The sequence below is a fragment of the Lissotriton helveticus genome, chromosome 5_1 (genome assembly GCF_964261635.1).
Source record: "Lissotriton helveticus chromosome 5_1, aLisHel1.1, whole genome shotgun sequence".
NCBI lineage: Eukaryota > Metazoa > Chordata > Amphibia > Caudata > Salamandridae > Lissotriton > Lissotriton helveticus.
The window spans coordinates 69,055,878-69,074,262 of record NC_136065.1 but is presented as its reverse complement, the minus strand read 5'-3'; the positions used below and the strand labels follow the sequence as shown (position 1 = coordinate 69,074,262).

General features: G+C 47.9%; 1 protein-coding gene across 2 annotated transcripts in view; it reads left to right on the top strand.

Moving 5' to 3' along the window:
• The window catches only part of LOC144754139 (uncharacterized), a 586,760-nt gene that overhangs the window by 515,564 nt on the left and 52,811 nt on the right, over positions 1-18,385 (top strand). For both annotated transcript variants that reach the window (XM_078641717.1, XM_078641718.1), the window contains one exon: positions 12,942-12,983. In XM_078641717.1, the coding sequence (XP_078497843.1) occupies positions 12,942-12,983 (42 nt within the window). The remainder of the gene's footprint in view (positions 1-12,941; positions 12,984-18,385) is intronic.

Sequence of the window (18,385 nt, the reverse complement as noted above, 5' to 3'; positions counted from 1 at the left end):
CAACGGCTGCTACAACAGCAGCAACAACGCCTGCTACAACAGCAGCAACAATGGCTGCTACAACAGCAAAAACTGCTGCCATTACTGCAGCTACAATGGCTGGTACAACTGCAGCAACAACAGCCATCACTACAGCTGCCACTACAGAACCAACAACAGTAGCTACCACTGCAGCCACAACAGCAATGACAACAATAGCAACAACTGCAGCCAGAACAGCAGCAACAACAGATATAACAACAACCCCAACAACAGGTGAAACTACAGCTGCCACAACAGCAGCAACAACGGCTGCTATAACAGCAGCAACAACCTCTGGTACAACAGCAGCAACAACGGCTGATACAACAGCAACAACTGCTGTCACTACAGCAGCTACAACAGCTGGTACAACTGCAGCAACAACAGCCATCACTACAGCTGCCACTACAGAACCAACAACAGTAGCTACCACTGCAGCCACAACAGCAATAACAACAATAGCCACAACTGCAGCCACAACAGCAGCAACAACAGATACAACAACAGCCCCAACAACAGGTGAAACTACAGCTGCTACTACAGCAGCAACAACTGCTGCTACAACAGAAGCAACAACGGCTGCTACAACAGCAGCAACAACGGCTGATACAACAGCAACAACTGCTGTCACTACAGCAGCTACAACAGCTGGTACAACTGCAGCAACAACAGCCATCACTACACCTGCCACTACAGAACCAACAACAGTAGCTACCACTGCAGCCACAACAGCAATAACAACAATAGCCACAACTGCAGCCACAACAGCAGCAACAACAAATACAACAACAGCCCCAACAACAGGTGAAACTACAGCTGCTACTACAGCAGCAACTACTGCTGCTACAACAGCAGCAACAACGGCTGCTACAACAGCAGCAACAACGGCTGATACAACAGCAACAACTTCTGTCACTACAGCAGCTACAACAGCTGGTACAACTGCAGCAACAACAGCCATCACTACACCTGCCACTACAGAACCAACAACAGTAGCTACCACTGCAGCCACAACAGCAATAACAACAATAGCCACAACAGCAGCAACAACAGATACAACAACAGCCCCAACAACAGGTGAAACTACAGTTGCCACTACAGCAGCAACAACGGCTGCTACAACAGCAGCAATAATGGCTGCTACAACAGCAAAACCTGCTGCCGTTACAGCAACTACAATGGCTGGTACAACTGCAGCAACAACAGCCATCAGTACAGCTGCCACTACAGAACCAACAACGGTAGCTACCACTGCAGCCACAACAGCAATAATAACAATAGCCACAACTGCAGCCACAACAGCAGCAACAACAGATACAACAACAGCGCCGACAACAGGTGAAACTACAGCTTCCACTACAGCAGCAACAACGGCTGTTACAACAGCAGCAACAACGGCTGCTACAACAGCAGCAACAACGGCTGATACAACAGCAACAACTGCTGTCACTACAGCAGCTACAACAGCTGGTACAACTGTAGCAATAACAGCCATCACTACAGCTGCCACTAGAGAACCAACAACAGTAGCTACCACTGCAGCCACAACAGCAATAACAACAATAGCAACAACTGCAGCCACAACAGCAGCAACAACAGATACAACAACAGCCCCAACAACAGGTGAAACTACAGCTGCCACAACAGCAGCAACAACAGCTGCTACAACAGCAGAAACAACCAATGGTATAACAGCAGCAACAACGGCTACTACAACAGCAACAACTGCTGTCACTACAGCAGCTACAACAGCTGGTACAACTGCAGCAACAACAGCCATCACTACAGCTGCCACTACAGAACCAACAACAGCAGCTACCACTGCAGCCATAACAGCAATAACAACAATAGCCACAACTGCAGCAACAACAGATACAACAACAGCCCCAACAGGTGAAACTACAGCTGCCACTACAGCAGCACCAACGGCTGCTACAACAGCAGCAACAACGGCTGCTACAACAGCAACCACATCGGCTGATACAACAGCAACAACCACTGTCACTACAGCAGCTACAACAGCTGGTACAACTGCAGCAAAAACAGCCATCACTACAGTTGCCACTACAGAACCAACAACGGTAGCTACCACTGCAGCCACAACAGCAATAACAACAATAGCCACAACTGCAGCAACAACAGATACAACAACAGCCCCAACAACAGGTGAAACTACAGCTGCCAAAACAGCAGCAACAACGGCAGCTACAACAGCAGCAACAACCGCTGGTACAACAGCAGCAACAACAGCTGATACAACTGCAACAACTGCTGTCACTACAGCAGCTACAACAGCTGGTACAACTGCAGCAACACCAGCCATCACTACAGCTGCCACTATAGAACCAACAACAGTAGCTACCACTGCAACCACAACAGCAATAACAACAATAGCCACAACTGCAGCCACAACAGCAGCAACAACAGATACAACAACAGCCCCAACAACAGGTGAAACTACAGCTGCCACTACAGTAGCAACAATGGCTGCTACAACAGCAGCAACAACGGCTGCTACAAGAGCAGCAACAATGGCTGCTACAACAGCAAAAACTGCTGCCATTACTGCAGGTACAATGGCTGGTACAACTGCAGCAACAACAGCCATCACTACAGCTGCCACTACAGAACCAACAACAGTAGCTACCACTGCAGCCACAACAGCAATAACAACAATAGCAACAACTGCAGCCACAACAGCAGCAACAACAGATATAACAACAGCCCCAACAAAAGGTGAAACTACAGCTGCCACAACAGCAGCAACAACGGCTCCTACAACAGCAGCAACAACCGCTGGTACAACAGCAGCAACAACGGCTGATACAACAGCAACAACTGCTGTCACTACAGCAGCTACAACAGCTGGTACAACTGCAGCAACAACAGCCATCACTACAGCTGCCACTACAGAACCAACAACAGTAGCTACCACTGCAGCCACAACAGCAGCAACAACAGATACAACAACAGCGCCGACAACAGGTGAAACTACAGCTGCCACTACAGCAGCAACTACGTTTGCTACAACAGCAGCAAAAATGGCTGCTACAACAGCAGCAACAACGGCTGATACAACAGCAACAACTGCTGTCACTACAGCAGCTACAACAGCTGGTACAACTGTAGCAATAACAGCCATTACTACAGCTGCCACTAGAGAACCAACAACAGTAGCTACCACTGCAGCCACAACAGCAATAACAACAATAGCAACAACTGCAGCCACAACAGCAGCAACAACAGATACAACAACAGCCCCGACAACAGGTGAAACTACAGCTGCCACTACAGCAGCACCAACTGCTGCTACAACAGCAGCAACAACGGCTGCTACAACAGCAACCACATCGGCTGATACAACAGCAACAACCGCTGTCACTACAGCAGCTACAACAGCTGGTACAACTGCAGCAAAAACAGCCATCACTACAGTTGCCACTACAGAACCAACAACGGTAGCTACCACTGCAGCCACAACAGCAATAACAACAATAGCCACAACTGCAGCAACAACAGATACAACAACAGCCCCAACAACAGGTGAAACTACAGCTGCCAAAACAGCAGCAACAACGGCAGCTACAACAGCAGCAACAACCGCTGGTACAACAGCAGCAACAACAGCTGATACAACAGCAACAACTGCTGTCACTACAGCAGCTACAACAGCTGGTACAACTGCAGCAACAACAGCCATCACTACAGCTGCCACTACAGAACCAACAACAGTAGCTACCACTGCAACCACAACAGCAATAACAACAATAGCCACAACTGCAGCCACAACAGCAGCAACAACAGATACAACAACAGCCCCAACAACAGGTGAAACTACAGCTGCCACTACAGTAGCAACAATGGCTGCTACAACAGCAGCAACAACGGCTGCTACAAGAGCAGCAACAATGGCTGCTACAACAGCAAAAACTGCTGCCATTACTGCAGCTACAATGGCTGGTACAACTGCAGCAACAACAGCCATCACTACAGCTGCCACTACAGAACCAACAACAGTAGCTACCACTGCAGCCACAACAGCAATAACAACAATAGCAACAACTGCAGCCACAACAGCAGCAACAACAGATATAACAACAGCCCCAACAAAAGGTGAAACTACAGCTGCCACAACAGCAGCAACAACGGCTGCTACAACAGCAGCAGCAACAACCGCTGGTACAACAGCAGCAACAACGGCTGATACAACAGCAACAACTGCTGTCACTACAGCAGCTACAACAGCTGGTACAACTGCAGCAACAACAGCCATCACTACAGCTGCCACTACAGAACCAACAACAGTAGCTACCACTGCAGCCACAACAGCAGCAACAACAGATACAACAACAGTTCCGACAAAAGGTGAAACTACAGCTGCCACTACAGCAGCAACTACGGTTGCTACAACAGCAGCAAAAATGGCTGCTACAACCGCAGCAACAACGGCTGATACAACAGCAACAACTGCTGTCACTACAGCAGCTACAACAGCTGGTACAACTGTAGCAATAACAGCCATTACTACAGCTGCCACTAGAGAACCAACAACAGTAGCTACCACTGCAGCCACAACAGAAATAACAACAATAGCAACAACTGCAGCCACAACAGCAGCAACAACAGATACAACAACAGCCCCAACAACAGGTGAAACTACAGTTGCCACAACAGCAGCAACAACAGCTGCTACAACAGCAGAAACAACCACTGGTACAACAGTAGCAACGGCTACTACAACAGCAACAACTGCTGTCACTACAGCAGCTACAACAGCTGGTACTACTGCAGCAACACCAGCCATCACTACAGCTGCCACTACAGAACCAACAACAGCAGCTACCACTGCAGCCACAACAGCAATAACAACAATAGCCACAACTGCAGCCACAACAGCAGCAACAACAGATACAACAGCCCCAACAGCAGCAACAACAGATACCACAACAGCCCCAACAACAGGTGAAACTACAGCTGCCACTACAGCAGCAACAACGGCTGCTATAACAGCAGCAGCAACGGCTGCTACAACAGCAGCAACATTGGCTGATACAACAGCAACAACCGCTGTCACTACAGCAGCTACAACAGCTGGTACAACTGCAGCAACAACAGCCATCACTACAGCTGCCACTACAGAACCAACAACAGTAGCTACCACTGCAGCCACAACAGCAATAACAACAATAGCCACAACTGCAGCCACAACAGCAGCAACAACAGATATAACAACAGCCCCAACAACAGGTGAAACTACAGCTGCCAAAACAGCAGCAATAACGGCTGCTACAACAGCAGCAACAACCGCTGGTACAACAGCAGCTACAATGGCTGATACAACAGCAACAACTGCTGTCACTACAGCAGCTACAACAGCTGGTACAACTGCAGCAACAACAGCCATCACTACAGCTGCCACTACAGAACCAACAACAGTAGCTACCACTGCAGCCACAACAGCAATAGCAGCAATAGCCATAACTGCTGCCACAACAGCAGCAACAACAGATTCAGCAACAGCCCCAACAACAGGTGAAACTACAGCTGCCACAGCAGCAGCAACAATGGCTGCTACAACAGCAGCAACACCCGCTGGTACAACAGCAGCTACAACAGCTGATACAACAGCAACAACTGCTGTCACTACAGCAGCTACAACAGCTGGTACAACTGCAGCAACAACAGCCATCACTACAGCTGCCACTACAGAACCAACAACAGTAGCTACCACTGCAGCCACAACATCAAGAACAACAATAGCCACAACTGCAGCCAAAATAGTAGCAACAACAGATACAACAACAGCCCCAACAACAGGTGAAACTACAGCTGCCACAACAGCAGCAACAACGGCTGCTACAACAGCAGCAACAACGGCTGCTACAACATCAGCAACAATGGCTGCTACAACAGCAAAAACTGCTGCAGTTACAGCAGCTTCAATGGCTGGTACAACTGCAGCAACAACAGCCATCACTATAGCTACCACTACAGAACCAACAACAGTAGCTACTACTGCAGCCACAACAGCAATAACAACAATAGCCACAACTGCTGCCACAACAGCAGCAACATCAGATACAACAACAGCCCCAACAACAGGTGAAACTACAGCTGCCACAACAGCAGCAACAACGGCTGCTACAACAGCAGCAACAACCGCTGGTACAACAGCAGCTACAATGGCTGAAACAACAGCAACAACTGCTGTCACTACAGGTGCTACAACAGCTGGTACAACTGCAGCAACAACAGCCATCACTACAGCTGCCACTTCAGAACCAACAACAGTAGCTACCACTGCAGCCACAACAGCAATATCAACATTAGCTACAACTGCAGCCACAACAGCAGCAACAACAGATACAACAACAGCCCCAACAACAGGTGAAACTACACCTGCCACTACAACAGCAGCAACAGCTGCTACAACAGCAGCAACAATGGCTGCTACAACAGCAAAAACTGCTGCCATTACAGCAGCTACAACAGCTGGTACAACTGCAGCAACAACAGCCATAGCTACAGCTGCCACTACAGAACCAACAACAGTAGCTACCACTGCAGCCACAACAGCAATAACAACAATAGCCTCAACTGCAGCCACAACAGCAGCAACAACAGATACAACAACAGCCCCAACAACAGGTGAAACTACAGCTGCCACAACAGCAGCAACAGCTGCTACAACAGCAGCAACAACCACTGGTACAACAGCAGCAACAACGGCTGATACAACAGCAACAACTGCTGTCACTACAGCAGCTACAACAGCTGGTACAACTGCAGCAACAACAGCCACCACTACAGCTGCCACTACAGAACTAACAACAGTAGCTACCACTGCAGCCACAACAGCAATAGCAACAATAGCCACAACTGCAGCCACAACAGCAGCAACAACAGATACAACAACAGCCCCAACAACAGGTGAAACTACAGCTGCCACTACGGCAGCAACAACGGCTGCTACAACAGTAACAACAACGACTGCTACAACAGCAGCAGCAACGGCTGATACAACAGCAACAACTGCTGTCACTACAGCAGCTACAACAGCTGGTACAACTGCAGCAACAACAGCCATCACTACAGCTGCCACTACAGAACCAACAACAGTAGCTACCACTGCAGCCACAACAGCAGCCACAACAGCAGCAACAACAGATACAAAAACAGCCCCAAAAACAGGTGAAACTACAGCTGCCACTACAGCAGCAACAACGGCTGCTACAACAGCAGCAACAACGGCTGCTACAACAGCAGCAACAACGGCTGATACAACAGCCACAACTGCTGTCACTACAGCAGCTACAACAGCTGGTACAACTGTAGCAATAACAGCCATCACTACAGCTGCCACTAGAGAACCAACAACAGCAGGTACCACTGCAGCCACAACAGCAATATCAACAATAGCCACAACTGCAGCCACAACAGCAGCAACAACAGATACAACAACAGCCCCAACAACAGGTGAAACTACACCTGCAACTACAACAGCAACAACTGCTGCTACAACAGCAGCAACAATGGCTGCTACAACAGCAAAAACTGCTGCCATTACAGCAGCTACAACAGCTGGTACAACTGCAGCAACAACAGCCATAGCTACAGCTGCCACTACAGAACCAACAACAGTAGTTACCACTGCAGCCACAACAGCAATAACAACAATAGCCACAACTGCGGCCACAACAGCAGCAACAACAGATACAACAACAGCCCCAACAACAGGTGAAACTACAGCTGCCACTACAACAGCAACAACGGCTGCTACAACAGCAGCAACAATGGCTGCTACAACAGCAAAAACTGCTGCCATTACAGCAGCTACAATGGCTGGTACAACTGCAGCAACAACAGCCATCACTACATCTGCCACTACAGAACCAACAACAGTAGCTACCACTGCAGCCACAACAGCAATAACAACAATAGCCACAACTGCAGCCACAACAGCAGCAACAACAGATACAACAACAGCCCCAACAACAGGTGAAACTACAGCTGCCACTACAGCAGCAACAACGGCTGCTACAACAGCAGCAACAACGGCTGCTACAACAGCAGCAACAACGGCTGATACAACAGCAACAACTGCTGTCACTACAGCAGCTACAACAGCTGGTACAACTGCAGCAACAGCAGCCATCACTACAGCTGCCACTACAGAACCAACAACAGTAGCTACCACTGCAGCCACAACAGCAGCCACAACAGCAGCAACAACAGATACAACAACAGCCCCAAAAACAGGTGAAACTACAGCTGCCACTACAGCAGCAACAACGGCTGCTACAACAGCAGCAACAAAGGCTGCTACAACAGCAGCAACAACGGCTGATACAACAGCAACAACTGCTGTCACTACAGCAGCTACAACAGCTGGTACAACTGCAGCAACAGCAGCCATCACTACAGCTGCCACTACAGAACCAACAACAGTAGCTACCACTGCCGCCACAACAGCAATAACAACAATAGCAACCACTGCAGCCACAACAGCAGCAACAACAGATACAACAACAGCCCCAACAACAGGTGAAACTACAGCTGCCACTACAACAGCAACAACGGCTGCTACAACAACAGCAACAATGGCTGCTACAACAGCAAAAACTGCTGCCATTACAGCAACTACAATGGCTGGTACAACTGCAGCAACAACAGCCATCACTACAGCTGCCACTACAGTACCAACAACAGTAGCTACCACTGCAGCCACAACAGCAATAACAACAATAGCCACAACTGCAGCCACAACAGCAGCAACAACAGATACAACAACAGCCCCAACAACAGGTGAAACTACAGCTGCCACTACAGCAGCAACAACGGCTGCTACAACAGCAGCAACAACGGCTGCTACAACAGCAGCAACAACGGCTGATACAACAGCAACAACTGCTGTCACTACAGCAGCTACAACAGCTGGTACAACTGCAGCAACAACAGCCATCACTACAGCTGCCACTACAGAACCAACAGCAGTAGCTACCACTGCAGCCACAACAGCAATAACAACAATAGCCACAACTGCAGCCACAACAGCAGCAACAACAGATACAACAACAGCCCCAACAACAGGTGAAACTACAGCTGCCATTACAGCAGCAACAACGGCTGCTACAACAGCAGCAACAATGGCTGCTACAACAGCAAAAACTGCTGCCATTACAGCAACTACAATGTCTGGTACAACTGCAGAAACAACAGCCATCAGTACAGCTGCCACTACAGAACCAACAACAGTAGCTATCACTGCAGCCACAACAGCAATAACAACAATAGCCACAACTGCAGCAACAACAGATACAACAACAGCGCCGACAACAGGTGAAACTACAGCTGCCACTACAGCAGCAACAACGGCTGCTACAACAGCAGCAACAACGGCTGCTACAACAGCAGCAACAACGGCTGATACAACAGCAACAACTGCTCTCACTACAGCAGCTACAACAGCTGGTACAACTGTAGCAATAACAGCCATCACTACAGCTGCCACTAGAGAACCAACAACAGCAGCTACCACTGCAGCCACAACAGCAATAACAACAATAGCCACAACTGCAGCCACAACAGCAGCAACAACAGATACAACAACAGCCCCAACAACAAGTGAAACTACAGCTGCCACAACAGCAGCAACAACGGCTGCTACAACAGCAGCAACAACCACTGGTACAACAGCAGCTACAATGGCTGATACAACAGCAACAACTGCTGTCACTACAGCAGCTACAACAGCTGGTACAACTGCAGCAACAACAGCCATCACTACAGCTGCCACTACAAAACCAACAACAGTAGCTACCACTGCAGCCACAACACTAATAACAACAATAGCCACAACAGCAGCAACAACAGATACAACAACAGCCACAACAACAGGTGAAACTACAGCTGCCACTACAACAGCAACAACGGCTGCTACAACAGCAGCAACAATGGCTGCTACAACAGCAAAAACTGCTGCCATTACAGCAGCTACAATGGCTGGTACAACTGTAGCAACAACAGCCATCACTACAGCTGCCACTACAGAACCAACAACAGTAGCTACCACTGCAGCCACAACAGCAATAACAACAATAGCCACAACTGCAGCCACAACAGCAGCAACAACAGATACAACAACAGCCCCAACAACAGGTGAAACTACAGCTGCCACTACAGCAGCAACAACGGCTGCTACAACAGCAGCAACAACGGCTGCTACAACAGCAGCAACAACGGCTGATACAACAGCAACAACTGCTGTCACTACAGCAGCTACAACAGCTGGTACAACTGCAGCAACAACAGCCATCACTACAGCTGCCACTACAGAACAAACAACACTAGCTACCACTGCAGCCACAACAGCAATAACAACAATAGCCACAACTGCAGCCACAACAGCAGCAACAACAGATACAACAACAGCCCCAACAACAGGTGAAACTACAGCTGCCACTACAGCAGCAACAACGGCTGCTACAACAGCAGCAACAATGGCTGCTACAACAGCAAAAACTGCTGCCATTACAGCAACTACAATGGCTGGTACAACTGCAGAAACAACAGCCATCAGTACAGCTGCCACTACAGAACCAACAACAGTAGCTACCACTGCAGCCACAACAGCAATAACAACAATAGCCACAACTGCAGCAACAACAGATACAACAACAGCGCCGACAACAGGTGAAACTACAGCTGCCACTACAGCAGCAACAACGGCTGCTACAACAGCAGCAACAACGGCTGCTACAACAGCAGCAACAACGGCTGATACAACAGCAACAACTGCTGTCACTACAGCAGCTACAACAGCTGGTACAACTGCAGCAACAACAGCCATCACTACAGCTGCCACTAGAGAACCAACAACAGCAGCTACCACTGCAGCCACAACAGCAATAACAACGATAGCCACAACTGCAGCCACAACAGCAGCAACAACAGATACAACAACAGCCCCAAAAACAGGTGAAACTACAGCTGCCACTACAGCAGCAACAACGTCTGCTACAACAGCAGCAACAACGGCTGCTACAACAGCAGCAACATCGGCTGATACAACAGCAACAACCGCTGTCACTGCAGCAGCTACAACAGCTGGTACAACTGCAGCAACAACAGCGATCACTACAGCTGCCAAAACAGAACCAACAACAGTAGCTACCACTGCAGCCACAACAGCAATAACAACAATAGCCACAACTGCAGCCACAACAGCAGCAACAACAGATACAACAACAGCCCCAACAACAGGTGAAACTACAGCTGCCACTACAGTAGCAACAACGGCTGCTACAACAGCAGCAACAACGGCTGCTACAACAGCAGCAACAATGGCTGCTACAACAGCAAAAACTGCTGCCATTACTGCAGCTACAATGGCTGGTACAACTGCAGCAACAACAGCCATCACTACAGCTGCCACTACAGAACCAACAACAGTAGCTACCACTGCCGCCACAACAGCAATAACAACAATAGCAACAACTGCAGCCACAACAGCAGCAACAACAGATATAACAACAGCCCCAACAACAGGTGAAACTACGGCTGCCACAACAGCAGCAACAACGGCTGCTACAACAGCAGCAACAACTGCTGGTACAACAGCAGCAACAACAGCTGATATAACAGCAACAACTGCTGTCACTACATCAGCTACAACAGCTGGTCTAATTGCAGCAACATCCACCCTCACTACAGCTGCCACTACAGAACCAACAACAGTAGCTACCACTGCAGCCACAACATCAAGAACAACAATAGCCACAACTGCAGCCACAACAGTAGCAACAACAGATACAACAACAGCCCCAACAACAGGTGAAACTACAGCTGCCACAACAGCAGCAACAACGGCTGCTACAACAGCAGCAACAACGGCTGCTACAACAGCAGCAACAATGGCTGCTACAACAGCAAAAACTGCTGCTGTTACAGCAGCTTCAATGGCTGGTACAACTGCAGCAACAACAGCCATCATTATAGCTACCACTACAGAACCAACAACAGTAGCTACCACTGCAGCCACAACAGCAATAACAACAATAGCCACAACTGCAGCCACAACAGCAGCAACAACAGATACAACAACAGCCCCAACAACAGGTGAAACTACAGCTGCCACAACAGCAGCAACAACGGCTGCTACAACAGCAGCAACAACCGCTGGTACAACAGCAGCTACAATGGCTGATACAACAGCAACAACTGCTGTCACTACAGCAGCTACAACAGCTGGTACAACTGCAGCAACAACAGCCATCACTACAGCTGCCACTACAGAACCAACAACAGTAGCTACCACTGCAGCCACAACAGCAATATCAACAATAGCCACAACTGCAGCCACAACAGCAGCAACAACAGATACAACAATAACCCAAACAACAGGTGAAACTACAGCTGCCACTACAGCAGCAACAACAGCTGCTACAACAGCAGCAACAACGGCTGATACAACAGCAACAACTGCTGTCACTACAGCAGCTACAACAGCTGGTACAACTGCAGCAACACCAGTCATCCCTACAGCTGCCACTACAGAACCAACAACAGTAGCTACCACTGCAGTTACAACAACAATAACAACAATAGCCACAACTGCAGCCACAACAGCAGCAACAACAGATACAACAACAGCCCCAACAACAGGTGAATGCGTTAATAATATATTTTCAGTCAGTGTCCCCCCACAGCCCGCCCCGACAATGCACTGCCAGCTATATACCACACCATTACCACTTTGCTGCTGAGTAGGAGTGGCTCATTTATCTATCATTGTTCTTTCTGATATGCTGGGGGTTGCCATTATCCCTGGAACTTCAGTGATGTAACACTGATGGCAACCCCACCAGGAAAATTGTTCCAGCTCCCCTGAATGTTCTAATCATAACTTTTTGTCTTCACAGTTGGACAAACCTCACCAGATACCGCAACTGCTGCAGCTGCCAGTAAGTTAAGCCTCTTATGCCTTAAATTTCTTTACATTTCTATTTTATTTCTTGAAGTCTTTACAAACACACCTAGGCGCTGGTTCATTGAACACCTTCACTCCATTTCTAGCGCCTTGAAACAAATCAGGCATCTCCTTTCTCAGGGCTCAGCTTTTAGACCCTTTTACCTTCCTGCTTCTCCATCACCCACCCCCTTGCTGTCATATTTATGTACTCCACTAGACTAATCAGCACCCTCCAAACACACTTATCCTAATCCAAATGCCACTAAATATTTATTATGTTTAAGAATCATCCATCCGAGGTTGCACCATCTAAAGAAAGACACACCATTGAATGCAGGTCTGTGCCCCTGACCTTTAACACCAAAATGGAGTTAGCCTACGTCTGGTGACCTGCAGCCCCTCCCCCCTTTAATGGAATAGAGAAGATGTCTCTACTCCAAGTCTGCCTAGTAGTAGCCCATTCTTTTTGTTTAGTATTCTGTTTTCTTTGCTGCACCCACTTGTGCCTGGGTTGTGCCCTCAAGCCCAAAAATGACTAGATCAAAGGAATGAAGGGATGCTGCTGACACTAATTAAAAACTAGCATAATGTCTCCTATGTATTGTTCCTCTCATTGGTGCAAAGCAACAGGCAAAGTAAACAGCTAGTCCATGTTATATATAGTATATTATGTAAGCTATGCACCTTAAGCTATCATGAATGTATCCATTGTCCCTGCTTCAGTAACATAAACGCTCATCGGTAGAAAAGTAGAATGGTACTTAGTCTGAACAAATGCTCCTCTTGACTTCCACTGGAGGTGAGGCAAAAGGTGCACTACACAGCCAACACGTGTTTCGCCCTTCTAATGCACACAGACTTGGGGCTTCCTCAGGGTTACAGCAATAATTAACACATATATAAGATAAACAGTGGTCACACTAGTGCCACTGGAATTGTGCTAATCAACTTATATAATTGTCTTATTAATGAGATAGTGCATAAAGCATGAGATAAGCTATTTTTGGAGCTGAAAAAAATAATTTTAATGTGAAAAAAACTTACTGATCATAATTAGAAATGGAGAGCAAGGAAATTCTAAAGGAAAAATGCAGTAGATTCTTGAGTAAAGTTTTCTACTAGAACTGAGTTCCCCCAGAGTACTGAACCCAGAATGAGTTTCTCTATAGTAATCCCTCTCATAGTACTGGAGGGGATCTACTGCTAAAATGAGGGCAGTGCGTAAATGAAGTATACACTCAGATTGGAGTGGTCAGAAACAATAGCGGAGTGTTTATGGACGACTGTAATTGCGGTTATTACACAAATTATTATACAAAACAGGATATTGTACAAAGTATTATACAAAAACAGGTTTGAATCAAATTCATTGGGGTAAGTGGCAGGGTGTGGAAAACCGTGAGTGGTGCTTGGATAAAGGGGTTGGAGGTCCCCAACTAGGTTTGGCAAGATTTGGAGGAGGGTTGAGTTTTGGGGTTAGGGATATGTCACAGAAAGTTGTCTAGTTAGACCTATAGCCAATATTACTTTGGGGATATAGTTAGAATGTTGTTTTATTTTCAAGAATATGGGAGACAATGAAACTTCTAAAGATAGAGGTGATGGGAAGACAAGAGAAGGAAGGTCCAAGTATTGTATGTGAGAGAAGCCCCTAAATTGGCACTGCTTTGGGAGATACGCAATTGTCTATTGTTTTTACCTGTATCAGGGCTAAATGAGATACAAGAATGGTGATATAGGGTAAAAATCATTTGTGACCCTGTAGAGAAATGTTGGATAAGGGTTGCAATGATTACAGACAGGATCTGGGTCCTAATTTATTATTATAAGGCAGATGTGCCAGTGGTGAGGCACACCTGTTGGGAATAGTAACATTACTTTACATCAATTCTCTCAAAAAGAAAAGCCTTAAAACATAAAAAGAATTCCATTAAAGGTCTTGCAGACTAGTCAGATTTTGAATTACCTATAAGAGAGTAGGCCAAAATAATCAGAGGAAGCCATCTTGTGGACAGGTCAGTTTGCAGTAAATGGTCACCAGGTGGTCTGGAAGCCAATACGACAAAACTGACAATAAAACCAGACTTCCAGACCGGAGAGTGACCGGCGGAAGCTCAAAGCATTCTTGTCACGGTGACATGATGGGGCATGCTTTAATCGACTCCTGCATAAATATATTTGGGGGAGAAAGAAAAACAGGGTTGAAGAACACTAGACCACCCTCTCTCTTTAATGACCAGGAACTGACTCGCCTATGTCTAGTGGTACGTGCTTTGCATGGCCATCTTTCTTTAAAGACCAGGAAAAGACCCACCTGTTCCTAACCTGAGCTCTGGACTGCCCTCTGTATTTAATGACCAGGAAAGGACCAACTTTCCCTTGTGGCACGAACTCTGCACCACCCTCTCCCTTTAATGACAAGAAACAGACCCGCCTGTGCATACAGCCAGGTTCTGAAACTGGGATGGTGCAATGAGCTAAAAAACGGTGTTGGATCTAGCCCTGATCTCTTGACTGGGTGAGAGTATTCTGCTTAATTCAGAGACTCTGTCCCTCACCACCCCTTGTTGTAAATATTTTTGTCCACCCTAAGCGTGGAAGGGTATACTCAGACATGAGTCCCTTGCTCATTGCACCATCAGGATTCAGGCAAGCCGGGCCGAAGACGGCTGTAATGCCAGAAACCGGTCCCCGGAAGCTTGTTTCCTTCCCAGTGTAAGAATTGGCTTTTGTAGTCTGGTTTGCCCTGTTCCCATGATGCACTGGGCCAGGGACAGACTAATTTGCATACAGCCAGGTTCTGAAACTGGGATGGTGCAATGAGCTAAAAAACGGTGTTGGATCTAGCCCTGATCTCTTGACTGGGTGAGAGTATTCTGCTTAATTCAGAGACTCTGTTCCTCACCACCCCTTGTTGTAAATATTTTTGTCCACCCTAAGCGTGGAAGGGTATACTCAGACATGAGTCCCTTGCTCATTGCACCATCAGGATTCAGGCAAGCCGGGCCGAAGACGGCTGTAATGCTAGAAACCGGTCCCCGGAAGCTTGTTTCCTTCCCAGTGTAAGAATTGGCTTTTGTAGTCTGGTTTGCCCTGTTCCCATGATGCACTGGGCCAGGGACAGACTAATTTGCATACAGCCAGGTTCTGAAACTGGGATGGTGCAATGAGCTAAAAAACGGTGTTGGATCTAGCCCTGATCTCTTGACTGGGTGAGAGTATTCTGCTTAATTCAGAGACTCTGTCCCTCACCACCCCTTGTTGTAAATATTTTTGTCCACCCTAAGCGTGGAAGTGTATACTCAGACATGAGTCCCTTGCTCATTGCACCATCAGGATTCAGGCAAGCCGGGCCGAAGACGGCTGTAATGCCAGAAACCGGTCCCCGGAAGCTTGTTTCCTTCCCAGTGTAAGAATTGGCTTTTGTAGTCTGGTTTGCCCTGTTCCCATGATGCACTGGGCCAGGGACAGACTAATTTGCATACAGCCAGGTTCTGAAACTGGGATGGTGCAATGAGCTAAAAAACGGTGTTGGATCTAGCCCTGATCTCTTGACTGGGTGAGAGTATTCTGCTTAATTCAGAGACTCTGTCCCTCACCACCCCTTGTTGTAAATACAACTTTCCCTTGTGGCACGAACTCTGCACCACCCTCTCCCTTTAATGACAAGAAACAGACCCGCCTGTTCCTAGTGACATGAGCTCTCCACCACCCTCTCTCTTTGACCATAAAAGGACACACCTGTCCCTAGTGGCACGACCTCTGCACCACCCTCTCTCTTTGACCAGTAAAGGACGCACCCGTCCCTAGTGGCACGACCTCTGCACCACCATCTCTCTTTGACCAGTAAAGGACACACCTGACCCTAGTGGCACGACCTCTGCACCACCCTCTCTCTTTGACCAGTAAAGGACGCATCTGTCCCTAGGGGCACACTCTCTGCACCACCCTCTCTCTTTGACCAGTAAAGGACACACCAGTCCCTAGTGGCACAAGCTCTGTACCCCCTCTCTCTTTGACCAGTAAAGGATGTACCTGACACCAGCGTTTCAACCTCTGCACTGCGCTATCTCTTTAAAGGACAGGAAAGGCCCCACCTGTCTCTAGCCTGGAGCCCTGTAATCCCTCCATTTCTAGCAACCAATAAAGACCATGCAAATCCTAGAAACCTGGGGCTATATAACCCTACTTTTAAGGATCAGGAATAATACAATCTCCTGCAACCAGTGGCCAGGAGCTATTGGCTCCCTCTCAGTCTAAGGGCCAGCACTGGACCAGCTTGACCCTAGTGATATATATATCTCAGCATCTCCATATCGACTAATGACCAGGGCACTGCCTGGTGACGAGGAGCCATGTAAACACCAGAAGCTAGACCTTTGTGACATCCTCTCTCTATATCTAATGTCCAGGACTGGACTCACCAGCCCTTAGTGGTGATTGTAGGGGGGGCTGTGTCACCCGTAGCTTTATACTTGGACAGAGCAGCCTATCTTCAGCAAACTAGACCTGAAATAGACACTTGAGTCAGTGCAAAGGTATCTCTCTATGCAAGTCAGTTTAGTGTACAGACATCTTACTGCTGTCTCTGCTTGATATACTGTGTAATGCTAGCTGCTGAGAAATGCTCCCTTGAGTTGGCTCTTGTCTAGCTTGACACCTATGCTCTCTCCTGCTGCAAGGGTCATATTTCTGGTGGTGCTCCCTCCTCTTAGATTTGCTCCTGCCAGATGGTAGTGGTCCAGTTTGGTACCTGTGGTCACATTGGTTGCCTATGCTCTCTTCTGCTGCCCACCCACTCTGGCTGCTTGTTCTCTAGCCATCTGTGCCACAGTCAGAAGGCTGTGGTTCAGTTCTATCTCCTTGGCTGCGCTCCCTTCTGCTGCCTAACCTATTGTGCTCTATTTGTTGTGCTCTAGTCAGATGGCTGTGGTTCTGTTCTTGTTTCTTGGCTGTGCTCCCTTCTGCTGTACACCCTCTCATGCTATATTCTGCTGTGGTTGTGCTCTCTTTTCCTGGCTGTACAACATGTTAGTGGCTTTGATCAAACTTGCTATTCATGAGCCTAACTTTGTGTCTGCTCCATCACACTGGCTATGCTCCCAGATGCTAGATGATCCACCTGCTTATTCTGTGCCTTGCAAGAGGCTCTGTTCCATCTTGACATCTCTGCTCACTGATGTTACCTCAGTGACATTCTGCTGGTTGTGCTTCCGTCAGCTGGCTCCAGTCCCTTTAAGCAACTATGCTCCCTTCTGGTAACTGGGTTATTTAAAGACGTTAGGGTTCCCTTTAGATGTCACTGCTTCAGCAGGCAGGTTGTGCTCCCTCTGTCATCTTTACTCACTGCTGCTGAGCAGCTCCTACCTGCTGCCTATGCTCTCTCGGCTGGCT